Genomic DNA, 22575 nt, shown 5'->3' with positions numbered 1-22575 from the left:
TCCTTCTAGTTGCTGTATGCGGGACTCAGCCTCAGGATGAACGGAGAAGTGGTGCCTCGATGCGCACCCGGGATCCGAACCCGGGCCACCAGCATCGCAGCGCGCGCACTTAACCACCAAGCCACAGGGCCGGCCCAGGATAGACTCTTAAACAGTAATTTATGTTGTGAAAAATGCTCCCTGTGACGTATACGTATACAAAAAAGAAAACATAGGAATTAGCAATACTCGGGCTCAAATGGGTAGAAAAATCCCTTGACCATAGCGTGAGGTGATGGATGCACAGGTGAGGGGGAAATATGGATTACAGACGCAATTGCTCCCTACAGCTGGAACTGGTAGGGTGAGCCAGCAATTTAGCACTGGTGGCTGTGGCCACTTCACAACCGTGGAAGACGATGTTGCGGTATAATTTGGACGCTCGATATACAAATTTTAACTGTAGCAGATGAAATAAAACCCAGACTCTAAGAAGTTTACAGTCAATGCCTGGCCTTTCTCTTTTTGGTAAACATTTGGCTTATTACCATATGCATGTTCATACAACTTCCCCACCAACCATTTTAGTTCACTATTTCCAGTAAAATTTTTCTGGAAAGTAAAAATTTTACTGGAACTGCTATTGCCTTGTCATTCTTATTACTTGGGGTCACAACCACAGGACTTCACAATAAGAAACACACACGCACACACACACTCCCTCCCTTATCACCCAGAGCAGAAGAGAAGTAAAAGGTGGAAACAAAGATGAATTTATGCAAGTTATTGTCTAAAGGCAATTAGTTTAATATTTATGAAATGTTACACACCACACACACACACACACCACAAAGTCCTTAGGCTCCAGTTACAAGCGCTGCGTCATCTGCCAGATCACATGGTAATTGTTGCTATTTCAAGGATCAAGTGGCATAAAGCTTCCCCCCATCCCACCCCTTTCCTTTGGTACCATATAACGTGGAAGAGTGATTACTGTGTGATGGGGTAAGACCAGGCTCTCTGATCCAACCCTGCAGACTAGAAACCAGCTCTCGGTGGGGTGGCGCGTCCGCGCGCGTGTTGTGTTCTCACGGAGTGATTGGGAAAGGGGGACGGGGGAGGGGGTCTCAGGGGAGGAAGGGCAGCTCTAATTGGTTTCTCAATGAAAGATAATCACCTATTCCCGGGAGAGGCTGAGGATTAGCACTCTGCCTCTCCTCTCCATCGCTTTTAGACTTCTCATCCTCCCCTCGGTGCTTTTAGTCCATTCAGCAGAAGTGGATCGAAGAAAGCGGCTCCTCGCGCCGCATTAGGGGCAGCACACTGCTGCGCTCTAGTACTTAGCGCCCCATTCACTCGCTCACTCCGCGCTCGCCTCTCCGGCTGCCGTCCCAGCCGCCGCAGCCGCCCGAGAAAAAGTTTCGCGGAGGGGCTCAGGGAAAAAATGAGCGAGCTGGAGGAAGACTTTGCCAAGATTCTCATGCTCAAAGAAGAGAGGATCAAAGAGCTGGAAAAGCGGCTGTCAGAGAAGGAGGAGGAAATCCAGGAGCTGAAGAGGAAACTCCACAAATGCCAGTCGGTGCTGCCGGTGCCCTCCACCCACATCGGCCCGCGGACCACCAGGGCGCAGGGCATCTCGGCCGAGCCGCAGACGTACAGGTCCTTCCACGACCTCCGACAGGCATTCCGGAAGTTCACCAAATCCGAAAGGTAGGCGCCAGGGCGCGGCGCGGCGGGCCAGAGCGCAGGCCACCACTCCGGGCAGCGGGCCGAGTGCCCGTCCGGCGGCGGCGCAGGGGCTGGGGGCTCCGGGCTGCAGCGGCAGGGGCTGGTCGGCGCAGGGCGCCCCCTGCTCGCCACACGCGCCGAGTGGGGTGGCCCCCGCAGCCCGGGAATGGGAAGTGTTTATTTTTATTTCTGCCCATCACGTGCTGTGCTTGTCTCTGCCCGGCTGGGAAAGGCGAGCTCCTCGGGGAGACGCGCCCCTGTGGCGTGGGGGTGGGGAGAAGGACCGCGGAAAGTTTTGTCGCGGCCGCTAACTTGGCCACTCGCACCCAGCTGTAGTCGCGCTGTCTCTCCTTCGCGCGCCCCTATGAGGGCACCCACGCTGGGACAGAGCCCTGCCCATCCCCAGGCCTGAGAACTTGCCTGAGGACCCAGGGACCCAGGCCACGGGGCGTGCTCAGTCTGGCCGCTGGAGCCTCCCGGGGAGGGGCGACAGGAGGCTGGACAGGGTTGGGTTCAGTTTAGGGACTGAATTTGCCCAGAACCCGATCCCTGAGAGGAGGGCACAGGGGCGGAGGGAGGCGGGACAGAGGTACGTTTCTGCTGCAGGGATCCGGCCTCCGGGAAGGAGGGTGGCGGGGAGGTTTCTCCACAGGGTCACTTGCCAGGCAACTGTGATGTCAGCAAGAAATTGCAAAGAAGCCCCACTTTCTGGATGTTCGTTTGCTCTGTTTGTGTCCCTCCCAGAAATGCCACACCTTGGGCTGCTCTGGGCTTGGAGGTGGCTCGGTGACCTTGCACCTGAAGCAGATTTCGTGCTGTTGGTCAGCTGTGTCCTAGGGTGGATAATGCCCCCTCCATGTTTGTCTTGCTTCTGAATCCCTCCCGGGAAAAGTTGGGATGAAGAGGGAGGGAGTTTGTTCTCTGGGCGCCTCCAGGCTCCTTCCTTTCCTCCTCCCGGTACTTTGAGAGCCAAATCCTGCCAGTTCAAAGTTGTATGTCGCTCGTTCGAGGCGTGCAGAGGAGGCCGGGCTGTATGGGCCACAAGTAGGAAGCCTTTGCACTCCTCTCGCCGCCTTCACCGGAGAAAGCTGATCGATTGGCTGCAGCATTAAAGCGCCTCTGGACATTAGGGAGAGGAAGTACAGACTCCAAAGCCCATTACTGGCTTTTAGTCTCTGGAAGTGCACGGCCGAAAGTGCATTTCGCAGGATATTGAATATTCCATTAGGCGTGCCTTCATGCCCGCCTACATCTTATCCCTTCCCTCTTCTTAGATGGCTTGGTGTCTGAGTTTGGGGCCCTCAGGGGACCCCTAAATCAGTCCCTCCCCCTTAGCTCTCTGACTTTGAGGCCAGCACTTTTAAAGAGCGTGTCCTCTTGTCTGGTCTCCATCCAGGCCAGTTCCAGAATTCTCAATGCCCCCCACTCCTCCACCGCAACCCCTTCCTTGTCTGCTTCTCTTGTGGGTGTGTGTATGTGGGTGTGTGTTGAGGGTAGCGAAGGAGGCTGGGCGGCAGGGGTTAAGAGCCGTTAGAAGAGGGCCAGGAACTGAGAGTGGGTTGGGGGGGAAACACAGGAATCAGCCAGAAAGGCTTTGCCTTAGGAAGTGCAGGCGCCTTCTAAGCAGAAGACTCAGGGGACAGCTTTCAGATTTCCTGAGTGACACTACACTTATGAAGTGACACTGTCTACATGGCACCTTTTAGCCCAGCCGGCCTTGAAAGTCCCTATCGGATGGAACAATGGCATTCTTCCTTCTCTCAGGCCAAGCCTGCGAACAGCTAATATTTGGCCTTGCCCTTGCTTGGGAAGCTGCTGCTGCGTCCTGCCTCAGCCCCAGCCCGGCTGCGCATTCCGCGGCCGCTGCCCTGCCCCGTGCTCAGCAGCTGGAATCAATCTGCCCACCTCCTTAAGAAGCCACTTCATCAGCGGTCACCCGGCAGCTGCTTGCCTCCCAGGGCTGCTGGGCTCGGGCTTTATCGCATTTTTGAAATTTCAGATCTCTGTGTCTGGGCTGTGCCCCCTCAAAGAGTAACCAGCGCCGCTTCACAGCAGAGAGATTGCCCTAGGGTCTGCAGGGGACAGGAGGAAACCCTCCCTCCCTCCCGGAGTCCACTCTCATTCAGGAGCTAGCTCTCAAAGAGGCACTTTTATTTTCCTTCACTAGAAATCTCTCTAGGAACGAGAGGAGTTCTTGTCTGTACTGGGAGGAAATGGCTGATCTTCCATATGTACACATCCTCCTCCTTTTTCCATCCCTCTCCCCTACTCCCCAACATTTTCGTGTTAGGGGTAGGCACGTTCATCATAAGAGTGGATCATGCGCAGTAGAGATCGAGCGCATGTTTGTGTCTGCAGCAAGTTGCTGGACTGCTTTCCCACTCCCTCTATGCCCTGATTTACTCTGGGACTGAGGGTAAACTTTTTCCCATTCAGCGCTTAGTTTTATACTTGCAAATGGAACCATGGAGTGTATTTTCAGCAAGCTGACTCATTAGAGTTTAAAGACTTTTGAGGATAGTAACCGTTGGAATTAGGTACTCATCCTAACACTTAAAGAGACAGTACTAACTTAATTATCATTGGCGAGACACCTTATTTTGGCCAAGAAAGGGAATAATTTCAAAAGTTTATTTCTGAGATAGAACATTTAACAGCAAACAAGAAGCTTTCAAAATAAAAGTGTATTTTCTAATTTTCAGATACTTGGATTTGGGGAGTAGATATTCCATTACCTCGTGTGTCCTTTGTTAAAAGCTGTGCTGTCTTCATGGGCTTACTGGGGCTGAAAGAGACTGGTTTATTGCAAAGATAGTGTTCAATTTCAGTTGCACCAGGATTTGAGTGATAGCTCTTTGTGCTATGGGTTCATTTCAAACTCTACTAGGACACTCAGTTTTTATACAAATGAGAAAAGAAATATATTTTGAAAGTATAGGAATTCTCTTTGGTGGACGGAATGGTAAAAGAACTTTTGCCTATACCCACTGTTTTGAAAATGATTGCGATTTAAAATATTTACATAATAGGTGGCAAATATATCTTAAGCATGTATTACAGTGGAAGGAAATGGGAGAATTCACCGACTGTTGTAATCAAGTCAGGCCAATTAGCTAGATTTCCATGTGTCCACGGAGGGTATAAGGCACAATCTCCATTAAGAATGATCTAAGTATCTAAGGAATGCTTAGATGAAAATTATACTAGGGAAGGCAAGATCTGAGCTTGCAGCATAAGTATCAAGTGTACAATATGGTGATCATGTTTAAAAAGAAAACATCCGACATTGCAGTACTTGTTTTCAGACCCCTTAGAAATGCCCAGTAGGGATCAAGTGATTATCATTGAAAACCGTAGGCTGTTTCGGATGACGATGATGATATTTTAAATTTATATATCACTTTCTGCCAAATAACTCCAAGTATCTCACATAGTTTTCTGTGACCTCTTGATTCTCTTCATGCATATACTCCACATCAAGAATTACCTAATATCCTTAATTCTTTCCCTTAATTTTTTAGACACATCTAAATTCCTTATTTTGGCTGCCCAGTTAGCTGAGAAGACTGCACATAGTTGTCATTTTTAAATTAGCTTAAGCAAAGGTTGGAATCAATGTTACTCTATTACAAGAATAATAGATTGTATTCCAAAACCGTTGGAGCTATTCTGGTCCCAAATCCCTTGATTCTTGATGATGTAAATTCATCATTTGGAACTTGAACTTCCTTCCACTGGGACATGGATGCTTTGGGATGGATGCCCCAGAAAATGTATTGCCTTTTGCATCTCTGATTTGATTCAGGTATGGTTTAACCTTTAGACTAAATCAAGGATTTGGCCTAATTTTGATATAAGCAAGTTCAATGAAATGAGTGGGTATCAGCTGAATTCTGGATGCAGCTTGTTAATTGTATAAAAAATACACAGTGCTTTAAAATAGCAATGATAACAATAAAAAAGATAGCTAATCTAAGCTCTTCACCTGCAGTAGCTCATTGTTTTCTCACAGCAATCCTACATGACATACGTGCTTTTCATGAGAGGAATCTGAGGCTTGAAGAGGTTAAGTCACTTGCCTAAGATCTCACAGCTAGGAAATGCCAGAGACAAGTTTCAAACCCAAATCTTGCAGTTTTTAGAGCCCAGGTTCTAAGCTGCTACACTACATAGCCTTGGAATACGGCCAGTTGCATCTTAGTAACTGGTGAATCCTTCTGAATAAGACATGAACCTGCCCTAAGTTAGAATAGGATTTTTTTTTTTAAGTCTTAGAGCCACCTCTAAACTGACTGCATGAAAAAGTGACTAATGAGCTCTTGTATCCAGCACACACACCTTGGGTGTGCTGCGCCGGGCTGGAATTTCCTCAGGCAGCCCTGCTCTTGGGATTTGTCATTTACCGATTTTTCCGTCTTCATCCTTCCTCACCCAGCTTCTCTAGCTCAGTGTCACGTCATAGGCAGGCTGATGAATAGCACAGTTGTGACAATGACCTTGGTTGCCTCCTTTGGACACCATTCACTATACCCTTTGCCTTTTGCATTATGGACCCGTCATGCTAATCTCTTCATCCCTACCAATCCTACCAGCAAAAGGAATTTATTACTAACTGACAATGTGTTAATATGTTAACCAGTTATCCTTTCTGGATTAACGTAGTAATGTTTTAACAGGAGCTTCTGGCAGAAGACATTCATTTAGTTTACTCAGATGAGTAATGTTTATGACGAGTTTAAGTGGGGGCTGACTGAGGCGGAGAGGGGAGGATTTTTAGGCAGGATGGCTTGTCAAAATCCTGCGTCCTGCCACATGTATTTTGAAGAGGACAGATTCTGAGCGTAAGCACTTCACACCTACTTTCAGTCAAAGCTGTAGAGGAGGCGGGTAGTACCCTGGTTTTAGTGATGAGAAAACTGAGCAAATCATTACTGAAGTGCCTTTTAAAGGATCTCGGAAATGGGACTAGAAAGATAATTTAGGGTTCTTTTTTTGTTAATTTTCTTAATTAAATTTACTTAATTTTGCATCAGTACCAGAGTTGGTGAATTGATGTCTTCAACTTATCATCTGTTTATACTTATTATCTAAGACATATTCACTTTGCTTTGGGGTTGGTGCGGGTTCTGCATCATGTCCATTTTCCAAATGTACTTGTGGTACGAAGAGTTCTTGTTCCATTTGAATCATTGATATCTGTATAGGTTGAAAGTTTAACCGTGTATTCATTAGAAACTTGACTGCCTCTCATGAAACTATTTCTAACAGACCTGAAAAAACAAAAGATGTCATATCTTTTCCGCTTTCCTGACTGGATGCCTGTTTCCCAGTGCCCTCTCACCATGCTGTGTAGGAGATGCTGAGAGTGCATTTAAACCCCTTCTTTTGATAAGATTTTCAGGTGATTTCATAGTTGCTCAGAGTATGAATAATTATTTTCATTTGCCATTGAGAATTTGCTTATCAGAGTTCAGGACCCTATGTTATCTAGGATTCTTGTAGCTCTTGGAAGTTTCTGTGAGCTCTGAGATAAACCAGGGATAGCATATCCTGTTTCACAAAAGTGAAAACTCAGAAGTTTGGGAATTGTCAAAAAGGAGTACTGACCTTGAGTCTAGCTTTGCTGGTCTGCTGTGCTGTTGGGTCCCAGAAGAGGAAAGAGGCCCTATGTGTATGTTTATGTGTATGAGTAATGTGTAAGTATATGCACATGTGTAAGTGTGTAGGTGCATGTATGTATACATATACACAAATATTGCCACTTTATTCATTTTAGGATTTCACACTTACAAGAGTTATTGTTCTGAAACTCCTCTAGGTTGGCCCAAATCAGTTTCTTGTGGAACGGAGGATTTACTTCTTGGCCTGTTGTTATAAAATAGATTGCAGCATCCTGTGGTTTGTCAAATGCTTGTACTTGGTATTGGGCACACAGCCCAATATTGCCTCTCAGAACTGGAACGAATCTTTGGTGCTCCTTGTTGAAGTACTACCTTCTACTTTTACTCAGTGATCATTGTCACCTCCTTTTCTTTGTTCTTGGATCTGCCCATGTTGTGTGTCTCTCTTTTGGGTCCCTGTGTTCCTCTGTTTTAGCTTGACATCTGTAACTCCTGCTAGATCTGTTTTATTTGCAAAAATCACGTGACAGAGAACAGACCATAGAACAGAGTTCTTGCTCAAAATATTACTCTAACTTTTTAAAATCTTTCATGTCTTTAGATGTTTCAGATATTATACAATTTGAATTTCCCAAAGTTTTAAAAATAATTATATAATAATTGTTCAGATTGAAAATTTACAATGCTTTAAAATACTTGCTTAATGAAAAATGGATATTTCCAGAAAATGTAATCTTTGAAATAGATTTGTTTTATAATACGAAGACTGATAGAACTAATCTCCTTATTTAATTTGTTGTTGTTCTTAAACAACAGATTCCTTTATTAAAACTCTTAACCTGTCTCTACACTACTCACTAAACATTATTGGTGAATCACAGACTTCGGTGTACGTTATGTTGCTTTTATTTTAAACATTTTCATATTGTTTCTTATATAGGAATGGAATAGAAACTCATACTACCTTCAAAGAGAGTATAGTTTTAAATTCAATCAATATAAAGTTTATATTGACTAGAAAGTTTTAAAACGCTTCCTGTAATTTGTCCTGTCCAGTGTGTATACTGATTTGACATATTGTGGGAGATTAGTCCCAGGAAGTTAGTATGTTGACACTGGCGGCTGATTTGGATTGGCTTTGTTTTGTTGATAGCAGTTGGCACATTGCACATGGTGCACTGACAGCACGTTGGTTGGTGTGCCAGGTGATAACGTGAATGTGTTGATTTCAACTGAGCGTTTGTTTATTCAGGCAAATCCACTAAGACGTCTGCTGTAGTTACCTGCTCAGGGCTTAGTTTGAAGTTCTTACTTGTGATAAAGATTGTACAACTACAGTTCTTAAATTACGCTTGCAGACTTGTTGCTAATTTAAACCGTCCCTCCTTTCTAGTCCAATTCAGAGAGTGCTTCAAAATGAGTTTGAAATTCTCAAATATCTCTTTCTTTGGGCACTTGGACCTCAACTGCTGCAAAAATGCTGCTATAAACCTAATAGGGATCCTAAAAATACTTGAATGTTTGCCTCTTACAAATATTTGTAGGAGTGTTTGTTCAATGATATGATACCCTTATTGTCTAATGAGCAAATCTAAAGCCTTTGGGTAAATGTTAATATTTTCTTGATTCCTCTCATTGCCCTCATGGTGTGGATAAAGCTAATTTCATGTAGCACACAGCCACCGAGGAACTTGGCTACATATGCTAAAAATTCTCAAAATAGAAAATTCTTTTATATCTTAGGTTGTAAACCCCTGGGTAGAAACCAGGTCTGTTTACAGTAAAAATTCCAACCAAATAAAACCCTCAGCTTACCGTACTTTTCTCTTCCCACATGCTAATTTTCAGAGAAAGGGTAAGGGCAGCACATATATTCAATGTATAAAAAACAAACAAATTAAAAAACAGGAAACCTGAACCTGCTAGAGAATTAGACGAGTTCATATTCAATTCAATCTCCTTTCAGAGAATAAGGTCACTCTGAAGTATTCAATACAGTCTCCTATGTCTTACTTCTGCAGATTTTAGCTGTAGTGTCATGACACACAGTGGTGTGTATTTGATTAGTTGTGAGGTTAAAAGGAGTAAGTAATAGTTTAAAAATCAAAATTCATGAAGTATTTGTTACTTAGAAAATAAGATTGACCGCATTCACAGGCATCTCCCTGTCTCCCTGGGGAAAGCTTTTTACTTGCATTCCGATTGGCTTTCTGGACTGGTAGGATTACAAATATATGGCAGGAAATTGCACATAATCCACAGACGGTCTTGTCTTTTCACGAGAGCGTGTGCACATGGGAACATCATCCATCTTGTGAGTCACTGCGGAAAAAATGTTTGAGAACCTCTAATCTGAGCTATGGTTCTGAAAAATCAACATCTTGACCCTGTGACACTTAAAGCTTCTTATTTATAAAGAATGGTTGTGTGATTCACTCTACTTCAGAGCAATGTTTCCCCTAGTGTGAAGTTCATATTATTAGTGGCACCAGGGGTGCTTCTAGGTGCTGCACAAGTGAATTTGTTTTGTATTAACAGTTAGAAATTTTAGTAAGTGTTGGAAGAAAATATGTAAGAATCACATCAAATCTATTCTGTGTAGCTGTTATTGCTTAGAATAAGGCTAAGTTTTAAGGAAAAAAAAATCTGTTGTACAGATTGTGTACAACATAGATATGGATACACAGAAGAGAATGGGGAATGATTGTTTTAAAGTCCTTTTCAACAAGGAATGAAATGAATTATTTTCATGTTTGTTTCCTTGCTCACCCCTGCCCTGTTCTGGAAGATTCTGGCTAATTGAGTTATCTCTGTTCCTATCTGTGGGTGACTCCTTGGATGGCTGTCTGCCAACATCTCCATAAGAATTAGAGTGGGGACATAGAGTTAAATGGAAATGCTAGCTTTTGTAAAATATACTCTTGCTCTGATGATAAATCAGTCTGTTAAGAATTACTCACTCTAGGGGCCGGCCCAGTGGCACAAGTGGTTAAGTGCACGTGCTCTGCTGCGGTGGCCCCGGGGTTCGCCGGTTTGGATTCCGGGCGCGCACCGATGCACCACTTGTCAAGCCATACTGTGGCAGCATCCCATATAAAGTAGAGGAAGATGGGCATGGATGTTAGCCCAGGGCCAGTCTTCCTCAGCAAAAAATGGGAGGATTGGCATTGGATGTTAGCTCAAGGCTGGTCCTCCTCACACACACACACACGCACACACAAGCCATTATAAAAAAGAAAAAAAGAATTACTCACTTTAATATATCTCAGAAAAACATCTGATTTCCCCCCAGATTTATTAATTCCTTTGCCATGCCACAGCAGGGCCCATAGGTTAACAGGACAGTGGGGAAATAACAGAGACACTGGGCTGCCGGCCTGGGGGCTCTGGGAGCACTCTCTTCCTGGAATGTGTCTGCAACACGGCTTCTCGTCTCATCCCCAGGGCTCCTTCTTGGATCCTCAGAGTCAGTGACTCTGGCTGTGACGGGCATTTTGTAGCCAGAAATACATGAATCTCTCGTTCTTTGTAAAAATACAATTTGGAAAAAGTTTGGAAGGGAAAAATTTTTCAAAAAATATAAATTTATTTTCCTGTAATCTGTATTCCCTTTACTTGTAGGAAACTAGCTTAATCTAAGCAATGACAAAGAGTTTTTAAAAATTATTATTGTTCAAAGAATGGCTTTGTGGATAAATGAGAAAAATATGAGAAAGGAAGGAATGTATTATAGACAGGAGGAGGGATTTGCAACAATCCATTGTTTTTTCAGAGCATGGTGCAGGTTATCTCCCTGCCCACTTAAGAAAAGGAGTCCTTAAGATTTGAACATAGGTATCCTCTAAAAGATGGAGGGGAGAGGGATGAAGAGAGAGGGGAGGAGAGAGGAGGGAGGAGGGAGCGGAAGAGGGTGAGGCAGAGGTTGAGATTTCAACAATTACCACAAGATGGCAGCAGAAGTATACTATTTAGCAATTGTACAACTAGTTTGTAATGGCCTTTAGTTGAATTTTAAAATATATTCTCAAACATATAACTTCCTTAATATCAGGATTCAAGTGTTTGGAAAGTGTGTCATTGAAGACATATGGTATTATAGTTTTTCAATTAGTAGTGATTTTGGGGAATGTGTTTAAAAAGCCGAAGTGAAGCTTTCTTCTCTAGTGTTTGTTTTAGAGAAACAAATAGTGCACTTTGCATGGAAAGTTCTTTAAACATCGATATCAGTCTGAGGGAAATTCCTAAAACCCCTGTGAGGAAACCTTTGGACTCATATTTGGCTGAGAGAAGAAAACTGACAGAAATAATGGAAAATTAATAGTAGTAAAAAATAAATGTGTGAGGATATGGAATAACAAAGGGAATGAGTCCCTACGCACTCTCTCCTGCCCCATAAAGAAGGATTATAAGAAAGAGTTAGATCAGCTGTTAGACAAAACTTCTAATAGCTTCTTTTAGGTTGTTTGATCTCCTTGATAATTCTTTGATTCTAGAATATAATTAAGTAAATCAATATGACCTGTTGCAGTCTGAGGTTCCTAGAAAAAAGATATTTGAATACTCTAGTTAATATGGTTATTTATGTACATCTAAATATTTTTCAAGAGAAAAGCCCAGAGTTTTCTGGAATGGCCCTATAAACTTCCTTTTAACAGTCTTAGGATAAAAAGAGACTAGTATAGTCTGATCTATCACAAAGGGATAAATCGTTGGTCATATCTGATGGACTGTAAGTTTTTGAATCAATATTCCCTTGGAAAGTGCCATTTTGTCTTCCTGTAAAAGGTTATTTCATTCAGTCTATGACCCTTCTCATGTGAAGTCCCCCAGGGGACCGGAAGGGAAGTAGTCTTGCTCATGGCATCATTTGTGATTTAACACTGAGGAGAAATGTACTTATTTTGGTCTGTCCTGGCAACCAAGGGTCAATGCCCAAATGAAGCTGTACTGTGGGTAAAAAGAAGTCAGTTTTGAATTAATGCGATTACTCAGCCTCTTTAATTGGCTTCTTTGCTCAGATATTGTGTTAGGTTGTACTTAGATAAACAAGCAAGATGGGAAATAGAGAAAATTTAAAAACACATTTTGATACCCTATTTGACAACAGATTGCCTTTGTGAAAAGTGTTTTGAAACTCTGTGATGTATTTATTTGAAGCTGTCAGTATATAATATAAAAATGCCCTTTGGGGCAGTAATTTATGTTTTTACTAGGTTAGGAAAAAAAACTGTTATACAGTCTACGACTGGGAGAGACGATCCAGGGTAGATCAAATGTAGGATAGCTTTCTGTTGTCTGCAGGGCCAGAAGAGAAAATCTAGTCTCTATTAGACACGGTGAAGCAAGAGAAAAGTAGTAATACCTTTTGTTTTGTCTGATCTTTCTGGTTTGTTATCAAAGCAAGACGAATTCTGAAAGCATAGAGACAGGGTTTGAAACAACCCACCTTGAAATCTTCTGGTTATCTAGTCTCACCACCTTCTGTGGGGCATCACGGGGGATGTCTATACGAGATGAGAAAGACTGTGAACTCACCGGGCTTCTTGATATTAGAACAATCAGGAAGAAACAGGTTCTGTGTGTGGTTCTGCATCCATACTCACCATGTTAAAATCTGGACACACTTTTTGATACTTAAGAGCATACACTACATCTCAAATTTGCTGATTTTAATCTTTTCTTAGGCAATATCTACGTCCGTCCCTGATTGTTTTAATTGCCAAAGTAATGCATGCTGCTTGTCAGACTAAAAACATACGTAAAATTTAATCTTCTCTCAATCTTCCCCACCTGTCCTCCAGCAGGCAGCCAATATTAACCTTTCCATATGTTTATGCAATCCTTTCTGTATGGAGAACTTCCCTGCCCATTTGGAGTTTTTTGTTTGTTGTTTATTTTTCTGCTAACTGAAGTAGAATCATTCCATCACACTCCTCAGCAACCTGCTATTTTTTGCTTAATAACAGCTCCTAGAGTTTTTTCCAGATCAGTCCATATTGATCTGTCTAATAGCCATGTACTATTCCATAGTATTCCTGTATTTCAGCTTATTTAATATTGATGGTTATTTGTTTTGTTTGTTTTTTTGCAAGCATAAACAATCCTGCAACTAATATTCTTGAACCCATTCCCTCATATGTCTTTTATCTATATATGGGATAAATTCCAAAAAGTGAGAGTGCTAAGTCGAAAAAGTTGCTAATTTTCAGTGTGACTTTTTTAGTTTATGTGATTATGTGTAAGTTTTCTATATCAGATAAATAATCTCTAACTCTTTCTATTAAAAATAAAAGGTATGCTGGGGGCATTGACAAAGTTAATTTTCTACATTAAAGACAGATAGAATTTTATTTTATTTTTTTTTTTGGTGAGGAGGATTAGCCCTGAGCTAACATCTGTTGCTAATCCTCCTCCTTTTGCTGAGGAAGATTGGCCCTGGGCTAACATCCATGCCCATCTTCCTCCACTTTACATGTGGGACACCTGCCACAACGTGGCTTGACAAGCGGTGCGTATGTCCGCGCCCGGGATCCAAACCCGCGGACCTTGGGCCGCCAGAGCGGAGCGCGCGAACTGAACCGCTACGCGACTGGGCTGGCCCCAGAATTTTTTTAAAAGTCAAAGATATAACCATAGCAGTAACATGTGGAAAGTTCTTATTTATTTCTTTTTTATACTTGAGTTGCGTTTATGAGAACACTCTTTTTGAAGCAGTGTTTACATGCCCTTTTACTTTTCAGATTTATAAAGTCCATATTGTGCTGTTGGCTTGATTTTTTTTTTAAGTTGAATAAAATTCCTGAATTCCTACAATGTGATTTTGAAAGTAAGGATAAAATTAGTTATTTACAAACAGTATGTACAAAGTCCCTCTTTAAGAATCACAATGATTTGTTTTTCTTTTATCAAAATACATTTTTGATACTTTAACGATCCTAAGGAACTTGTTCCCACTTGGGAAAAATAACAAATTCCAAGTCTCAGCTACAGTTTCTTTAAAGGCTAGTGGGAAGATTTGGACATATATGGTATTGGAACTACTTGGTAGAGCTTTGTTTTTATAGGATGGCAACCTCTAGTGGAGTTTTCTTTTCTTTCCTTTTTTTTGATCATTGTTATGATAGGACTAGATTTACTGAAAGATAACTTAGCAAACATTCATTTGGATCAGAATCAGTCATATTAAAGGTAATCAATCATGAGGTTGAAGCCAAAAAGTGAAACTGTTTTTGGAGAGTAGGAAGGGTAATTCAGAATTTTCAGCCCAATCTTATGGAGAAATGAGCTGAGACTGTTATCATGATAATTAAAACAATGGACTTTGAACTCACAGGCTGAGGTTGAACTCTGGCTCCTTCTGCAGATACTGGCTGTGTGATTTTAGACAGATTACTTCACCTCTCTGAGTTTTAATTTCCACATCTATAAAATAAGGGTAATGAGGGACTGGCCCCATAGCGCAAGCGGTTAAGTGCGCGCGCTCTGCTGTGGCAGCCGGGGGTTCGCCGGTTCGGATCCCAGGCATGCACTGACGCACCGCTTGTTCAGCCATGCTGTGGCGGCGTCCCATATAAAGTGGAGGAAGATGGCCATGGATGTTAGCCCAGGGCCAGTCTTCCTCAGCAAAAAGAGGAGGATTGGCAGATGTTAGCTCAGGGCTGATCTTCCTCACAAAAAAAGACAATAATAAGGGTAATGATACTTCCTCCCCGTAAGGCTTTGTATAAAGGAGGTACTCCATACATGTTTGTAGGATAACAAACGATGATGGGTGTAAAGGGCTAAGTAAAAGTGCCAGCAAGTGTGTAATAATGGAAAGCTTAAAAAGTTTTAGAGATTTTTTAAAAACTTTAGTTCTGGTATTAGCACATTATAGAACCTCATGCCTAGAAAGGATTTTAGGAGATATCTTTGTTCATCTCCTTTGATTAACAAAACATTAATGACAAAAAATCTAACAAAAATCTAGAGGTTCAAAAAGATTGTGATTTTCCAATGACATGAAGCTTGTTAGTGACAGAACTGGGATGGAATCCCATGTCTGTTATTTGCCATTCCAGCTCTCCTTAAATCTATCTTAAACATCTTCAGTGATGAGTGAAATGAGGAAAACTAGACATTTGTAAATTGGAACAATGCGATAAGTGGAAATGAGGCGATTAGAAGCTGTTTCCATGTTTTTTAAAAATATAAAATGTATATGTTTGAGCGGGCAGAGCAAAGGACACAAAATGCACTGTTACCAAGTTTTGTAACTCTAGAAGACCATTTGTATAAGTTTCTTAGAAGAGCTGTTTCTTAAAGGTCCTGGGTTTAAATGAAACACTGCCGTGAATTGCCTATAAGAGATGATAATAAGGCAGGAACACTCAGTAGACCAGCTATGTCAGGCTCTGGGAAAGACACCGGAGGCCCTGGAAGAGCCACTCAGAATGGAGGTTCTGCACAGCTGAAACATCTCCCTGGCCAGGAGGTATTGACAGTTGTCATATTTCATCAGGCTGGAAGCCTTATTCCCAGGAGTTGTCTATTCCTCCTTTCATTGTCTATTTATTGTTCAGTCCCGGTAAATGAAGAGGGCGTAACTATTCATAATTATTGGAGTGGTAGGTTTAGAGATTTGGGTGAAGCTCTCTGCAGATGTTCGAACAGTGCGTAGACTTCAATTTACAAGCCTGAAGGCTGGAGGGAAAGAGTGGTTTCGCTGCACTGTGCCTGTATGTGCCCATCTCCCCAAGTCGACATTAAGCTTATACATTTGTGTATTCTCAGCACCTGTTTGCAATTTAGAGTCTGGTATTTACGTGTATTTGAGCTTTTCAATTTGGACAACTACTATGCCAGATTTTGTTTCTCCCAAGGCAATTTGATTTGTCAGTCAACCAGCTAAGACATATGAAATATTTGGGAGATCCAAAGCCAGGTTCTGTCCTTACTAGCCTGGCGCTGTCATGCAAAAGACAGCCTCAGCCTCAGCCTCTTCAGTTAGTCAAAACCTCGTAAGGTTGTTGAGAGGATTGAATGAGTTCATGCATGCAATAGATTTAGTTAGTGCGTCATAGAGAAGAGTCATTCAATAAATGTTAGCTGTCATTGTTATTATTTACTGATTCTGACTTCGTTCACCAAGTATATAATGACTTATAACTCTGTGCCAGGAGTGGGTCCATGCATATTCTTCCCAGATTTCTAAATCCGTACTTGGTTCTAATTCTGCTCATTGAAATAGCTCTGACCCTATTTTCAGAGTCATTTCCTGAATCATGGATGGCGCTCGGACACAGGCCGTATTTAGGACTTATTTTCCTGTTTTTATTTTTTGTCCATGGTGTAGTGTCAGTTTTCTTTCTACAAATTTCACACCCACCTCCCCCACTCCCCCATCATATTAGAAACTTACCACTCTTGTACTAGATTTAACTGTACTAAGACCCCCCTCTGTAGCTATCTGCTCTCTGGGTTGAATAAACCCAGGGTTTCTCAAACTCTAAATTGCATGTGAATCACTTGGGGAATCGTATCAACTGCAATTTCTGATTCACTAGGTTTGGGGAGGTGCCTGAAATTCTGCATTTTTAATTAACTCTCACTGATGTTGATGATGCTGGTCTTCAGATCCTTGAATTGCAAGGGATTAACCAATGATTTTCTCTGGCTCCTTCCTTGTTTCCTTGTCCTTCCTTTTTTTCAAATTTTTTGGCATTGAAGTTAAGTTTTCTATACAAATAAAGTACAGTCAGACACACTAATGCAAGCCAATGTGTTAATGATACATTAACATGGATTACATTATAAGATTAACTCATTATCTAGGAAAGCCTAGAGGAAACATTCTGGTACTCTTTCCCGTTCTAGACAATGTGTGCACAGCTGTACATTGTAAGGCTAAGAGCAGAGGCTGTGCTTGGGTTTAAAGCCTCTAATATCTTAGTCATGTTGCTTAATTTCTTTGAACTTGATTTCCCATCTGTAGAACGGGGATAAGAAGTTCCACCTAAAACTGATGCTATGCAAAATACTCATCATAAAAGTGCAGTAAACGATAGCCGTTGCTTTTGAAGTTTTAATACTAGTGGTCTGGAGATGAAGTCAAATTTGTCCCCCAATGAAAAATGTGATTCAGAAGGAATGTTTAGTTCAGATAAAATGGGAAAGTAAGAAATAGTAATTCGGCATTGGTAAGAGCTTACTCTGTGCAAGACACTTTATTAGCATGAACTCATTTCCTCTTGTTTTTATTAGCATGAACTCAATCTCGTGTTTTCTCATGGTGCTTCCAGGCAGGACCTGTTCCATGTGCTCTGCATAGATGAGGAGACTCGGTCCAAACACATGAAGTGACTTATTCAGAGGCTCGCTGGCCCAGGACTGTCTGGCTCTAGGGCTCTAACACTACATTAGATGATAATCACAACAGGTGCATAGGGAGAAATAGGACACTGGCCATGTGAAGACCCTCAGATCATCCAAAGCCCAGTGGTTCTTAAACTGTAGTGCATGTAAACATCTCATGGGGCTATTTCTTACAGTGAAGATTTCTGGGCTCCATCCTAAAAGAATCTAACTTAGTGGGATTGGGAAATTTGGGACCATGAAATTGCCCTGACCATCCTGGAGAAATATCTTTGTAGGTGTATCTTGTAAGGAGGGTGACCATATGTATTAGTTTTCAAGGGCTACTGTAACAAATTTTCACAAACTGGGTGGGTGAAAACAACAGAAATTTAGTCTCTCACAGTTTTGGAGACAAGAAGTTGACTTCAAGGTTTCAGCAGGGCCATGCTCTCTCTGAAGACTCTAAGGGAGGATCCTTCCTTGTCTCTTCCTAGTTGCTGCTGGTTGCCAGCAATCTTTGGCATTCCTTTGCTTGTGGGCGCATCACTCCAATCTCTGCCTTCATTCACTTGGCTGTCTTCCCTCTTTCTGTGTCTGTGTCCAAATTTCCCTCTTCTTGTAGGAACAACAGTTATTGAATTTAGGGCCCACTCTTATCCAGGATGACCTCAACTTGATTACATGTGCAAAGACTGTTTCCAAATAAGGTCATAGTCACAGCTTCTGGGTAGACATGAATTTTGGGGGGCCAGTATTCAACCTAGTACACTGTACCATCTATTTTTTATCTTCCTTCAAGCCCAAGATATAAAGCTGTGACTTCTGAAGTCCACAGAGCCGTGTGGAAAATAGGTTTTGGATGAGATGAAGGGTGAAGGATATATCTAGGTAATGCTGCAAGGTTTTACAGAGGTTTCTTCACCTGCCAGTTCCTTCTGCCCTCCCCTCCCCCAACCCTTTTCCTATTTGTCAAAGGAAACAGTGTTGATTGATAGTCCTTTGGTTCAGATGAAAGTATCAATCTCTCGTGGTTCCATGAAATGTTGTAGATCTCTGGTGCTTTATGGTTCTCTTGTTTTCGCGGTATGTTTTATAAAGATTTACAGGGAACCAAAATTGGGCTTAAAATGAGGGACAACTGGTGATTTTCGTTTCTGTAGACTGTAGTTTTGCTACCTGTAATTTTAGGGAGAGGGCAACTTTTATGCCGTAATTTCAACACTTTCCTTCCCTATAATTTTGGTAAATTGTTTCCTTAGGGTTACAAGGAACAAGTGGAATAAACCTCAAATAGATGTATTACGATAAAGACAAGTTTTCTTTGGCACATTTATCTAAACAATGTCAAAATACAAACTAACTTAGAAAAGCTCTAACTGTTTCAGTTCATTAAAATTATACATTTTAAAACAGTAGGTTTATATCTAGGTATAGACTATCTTTAAGTTGACATTATTTTGTATGTTTCAAAGTAGGATTTCAATAGTTCTCCCACGTATACCCTAAGCTAAGGTGCACGCACATGTACTTTGTAACCTAACTGGAGAGTTTTTGTTCATGTGGACTGTGATAGAAATTGTATCCCACCACTAAGAATTTAAACTTTCTCTTAAACATTTAAGAAAAGTTCAAGAGACGGTATGAATTAGTTAAATAGTCTTATTGGTGATTTGGTTTTCTATAAAATAAATTATGTAATAAAGGAAGTCCAGTTATCATTTGAAAAAATAATTTTAAAATTTATAATAGTATGGGTATATTTCTATTTGAGTATGTTTAATTCTCAAACACTCCTCATGCAAGATGCTTCAAAGAATCCAGATTTCTGGGAATGGTTTTGGGCTTAGTGATCGTGTAGAATATTTAACAATGTATTGTTCAATGTGGACTCATTGAGGCTTTTTGGAGAGAAAAATCTGTCAGGACACTCTTGCTACCCAGACAGAAGTATCCGTTCTCCATTTTCCTCGAGATTGTATATTCTTTTGCTCTGTTTGTTTCCTGTCCATCTGCCATCAGATTTTTTTTTTAGAACGTTTGTCTTCTCATTGGTGGAAGAGGTTTTAGGAATAATTCAAATGGCCACTTCACTGTATAGAAACTTGACTGGGAATATCCAAGTGCTTTCAGTAGTGGGAGGAACAGTCAACAAATGGCGGCTCCATTGAGAAGGGTGATTGGCCCCTGTTTTGTGGAAATTTTCCAGGGCCATCTTTTGTACTAAATTGTATAAAGGTAATTTAAAAGATAGATGTGGAATTCCATGGAGCAAGTGCATAAAAGTGAATTCCACTACCCACATTAATCATTGGCTCTGTATTAAGCACCTTTAACAATTATTTGGGTGAGGATATCAGTGGCATCTTAATCCACATTTGCAGGGGGCAAGATGCTGTAAGGGTTGGTAATTATATTGGAAAACAGAATCAAGATCCCAAAAGGCTATGAATGGCAAGAGCAGTGGTTTATAATCCTAATACACCCAATGCTCTCCTTTTCATATCAGATATTTCCTAATGCTCCCTGACTATTCTGAAATCAAGTTCGTAGATAATATAACCATCTGCACACAGAATTATGTTGCATATGTGTACATAGTATACTAATGATAATATATAGAAAAACAAAAGAAAATAATGTATAATCAAATAATATGTGGTTTAATAAGTGCTTGGATTGTCCAACTAGAAGACAACCACAGAAAAAGGACTACACAGTAAGTTGAATTGAGGATGTGAGGTGTTTGCACCTTTTCCCAGAATTATTTTATATGAAAACTGAAAACATATATTGGTACTAGTGTGTTTTATTGGTCACCCCAGTGCCATTAATGGTGTTCCTGTTAAGTGACCCAATTTTCCAAAATGGTGAACAATTCTCTGTAAAGTTTCTAACAAAATAAAACATTACTTCTCATAATTTACATGATAGTTGTATTTCTTGCAAACTTAATGTAATTTAAAACCAGGCAAAAATAAATATTTTGTTTACATATAAAACAGATTTAGGTTCTAAGGCTTAGACAATTATATATGGGTTTTTCTTCATGTGAATGGCCAGTGGGACATGTGAAAGCCGTGTGGGTTGTAGAATAATTCTTCAATGTGTGGTATTCTTCTTGGTTGCAGGATATCATGATGACCAAAAAGCACCCCCCAAATTTCTGAAGTTCCCACAAGGGGGCAGTACCACCACCGCTGAGAATCATTGGACTAAGTGTGTTTCTCATCTTGGACCTGTTGACATTTTGAGGAGGAGGAGAATTCTTTGTCTTGTGTGGGGGGTCATGGGGATGTGGGAGGAGGTGCTGTCGTGTGCATTGTAGGATGTTTAGCAGCATCTGGGCCTCTACCAGATGCCAAAAGCACCCCTCCCCACTACCAGTTAGGGCAACTAAAAATGTCTCCAGACACTGCCTGTTGTCCCCTCGGGGCATATTCACCCACGATTGAGACCACTGACTGAACAAAAGATGTTTAATGAGGAACTGATGGAAGAACTCTCCCCTGGAAGGAACCGTGAAACAAATTTTGTAATTAGAAGTGACCCCATAGAAGCATTTGTGAAAGATTTAGGGACTGTCTATAAGTAATCTATGAATCAATCAGGAGATGTCGTGCATGTACATAAATCACGAACTTATTATTTAAATTTTTATCGTTTTCTTTTATTTATTTTTGTCCTATTTTCTTCACTAAAGGACTTGTGGCCACTTAAGAAAAGGTGTAGAATCAGTAAGGGAAGATGTGCTATTTTTATTCTCGCCCGGGGTATTGTGCTAATCCTAGGTACTTTAACAAGGACAGTTATTTGTGTATTGGAAAAAAGGTATTTCATGGATTCTGCATAGTTTGAGCAGATAGAATGAAGACGGATGATTGCAAGTGACAGGGTGGCAGTTTCCAGCTCAGGGTAAGGAGGATCTTTCTTACAGAGCTTCTTGATGGTTCTGGACTGAGCCACTTTGGAAGGAACAAGTGGCGATGTTCAAGGAGAGATATGTTGACAACTGGACTTGGAAAGTAGACTCAATATTTTTAAACTTGCAAATTACCCTAAGATAGATATATGTGTACTTATCCATTCAGTGCTTTTATCCCCCCTACAACAGCCATACTAAGTCATTATCTCTGTAATTGAACACTTCCACTATCAGACAACAGACAACGTACTACCTCCCTTCCAAGACCATCTATTCCAGCCATCCATGTGTGCACAATCAGTGAGTGGCTGAGAAGGTACCACCAATGTTCAAAATTAAAGTACGCAGTTTTAAAGATGTTTAAAGACCATTCATCATTCATTTATTCATTCAGTAAGTAGTTATTTATTGAGTGCCTACTTTGTGCCAGTCATCATTCTTGGTGCTGAGAGTACAGTAGTCCTAGTCATATGTAGCCTCTGGTCTAGAAATGAAGGCAAACAATAAATTGGGGAACAAATAAAAAAGTAAAATTTCAAATTGTAGTGAATGCTAGGAAGGTAATAAAGGTGATTTGGCAGAAAATAAAAGGCAGAAAAAGGAGTCTATTTTAGATGGGATGGTTGAAGATGAAATCTCTTATGAGGTGGCATTTAAACAGATCAAAAGGATGAAGAGTAGATTGTTCTAACAATGGGCAGAGCATTTTAGACAGAAGGAAGGACATGTGCAAAGGACCGGCATGGGGAAAGACATTGGTATGTTCGAGGCCTACAAAGAAGTGCCAGGTAGCTGGAATATCATAGGTGACAGGGAGCGTGGTATGCAATGAGTTTCTAAAAATATAGAGAGTCCAGCTCATGTAGGGAGGCAGTAAAGATTAGAGGTAAGAACATGGACCAAGGAGCCAGAGAGCCTGGGTTCAGGTTACATCACTGTATTTTTTCTTACTGTTTCATCTGCAAAATGGGATACTGTAAGTATGTGCCT

The 22575-nt window shown here is 41.3% G+C and overlaps 1 protein-coding gene across 1 annotated transcript in view; it reads left to right on the top strand.

Annotated features, from left to right (window-relative positions):
* The first annotated feature begins 1286 nt into the window (after positions 1 to 1286).
* The window catches only part of PRKG1 (protein kinase cGMP-dependent 1), a 1223752-nt gene continuing 1202463 nt past the window's right edge, over positions 1287 to 22575 (top strand). The window contains exon 1 of the mRNA XM_004440002.3: positions 1287 to 1689. Within this exon, the coding sequence (XP_004440059.2) occupies positions 1424 to 1689 (266 nt within the window). The 5' untranslated portion in view covers positions 1287 to 1423. The remainder of the gene's footprint in view (positions 1690 to 22575) is intronic.

The sequence above is a fragment of the Ceratotherium simum genome, chromosome 6, assembly GCF_057802395.1.
Source record: "Ceratotherium simum simum isolate JZ-2026a chromosome 6, ASM5780239v1, whole genome shotgun sequence".
Classification (NCBI taxonomy): domain Eukaryota; kingdom Metazoa; phylum Chordata; class Mammalia; order Perissodactyla; family Rhinocerotidae; genus Ceratotherium; species Ceratotherium simum.
The sequence above is the reverse complement of the archived record's forward strand: the minus strand, read 5'-3'. Positions and strand labels throughout refer to the sequence as shown.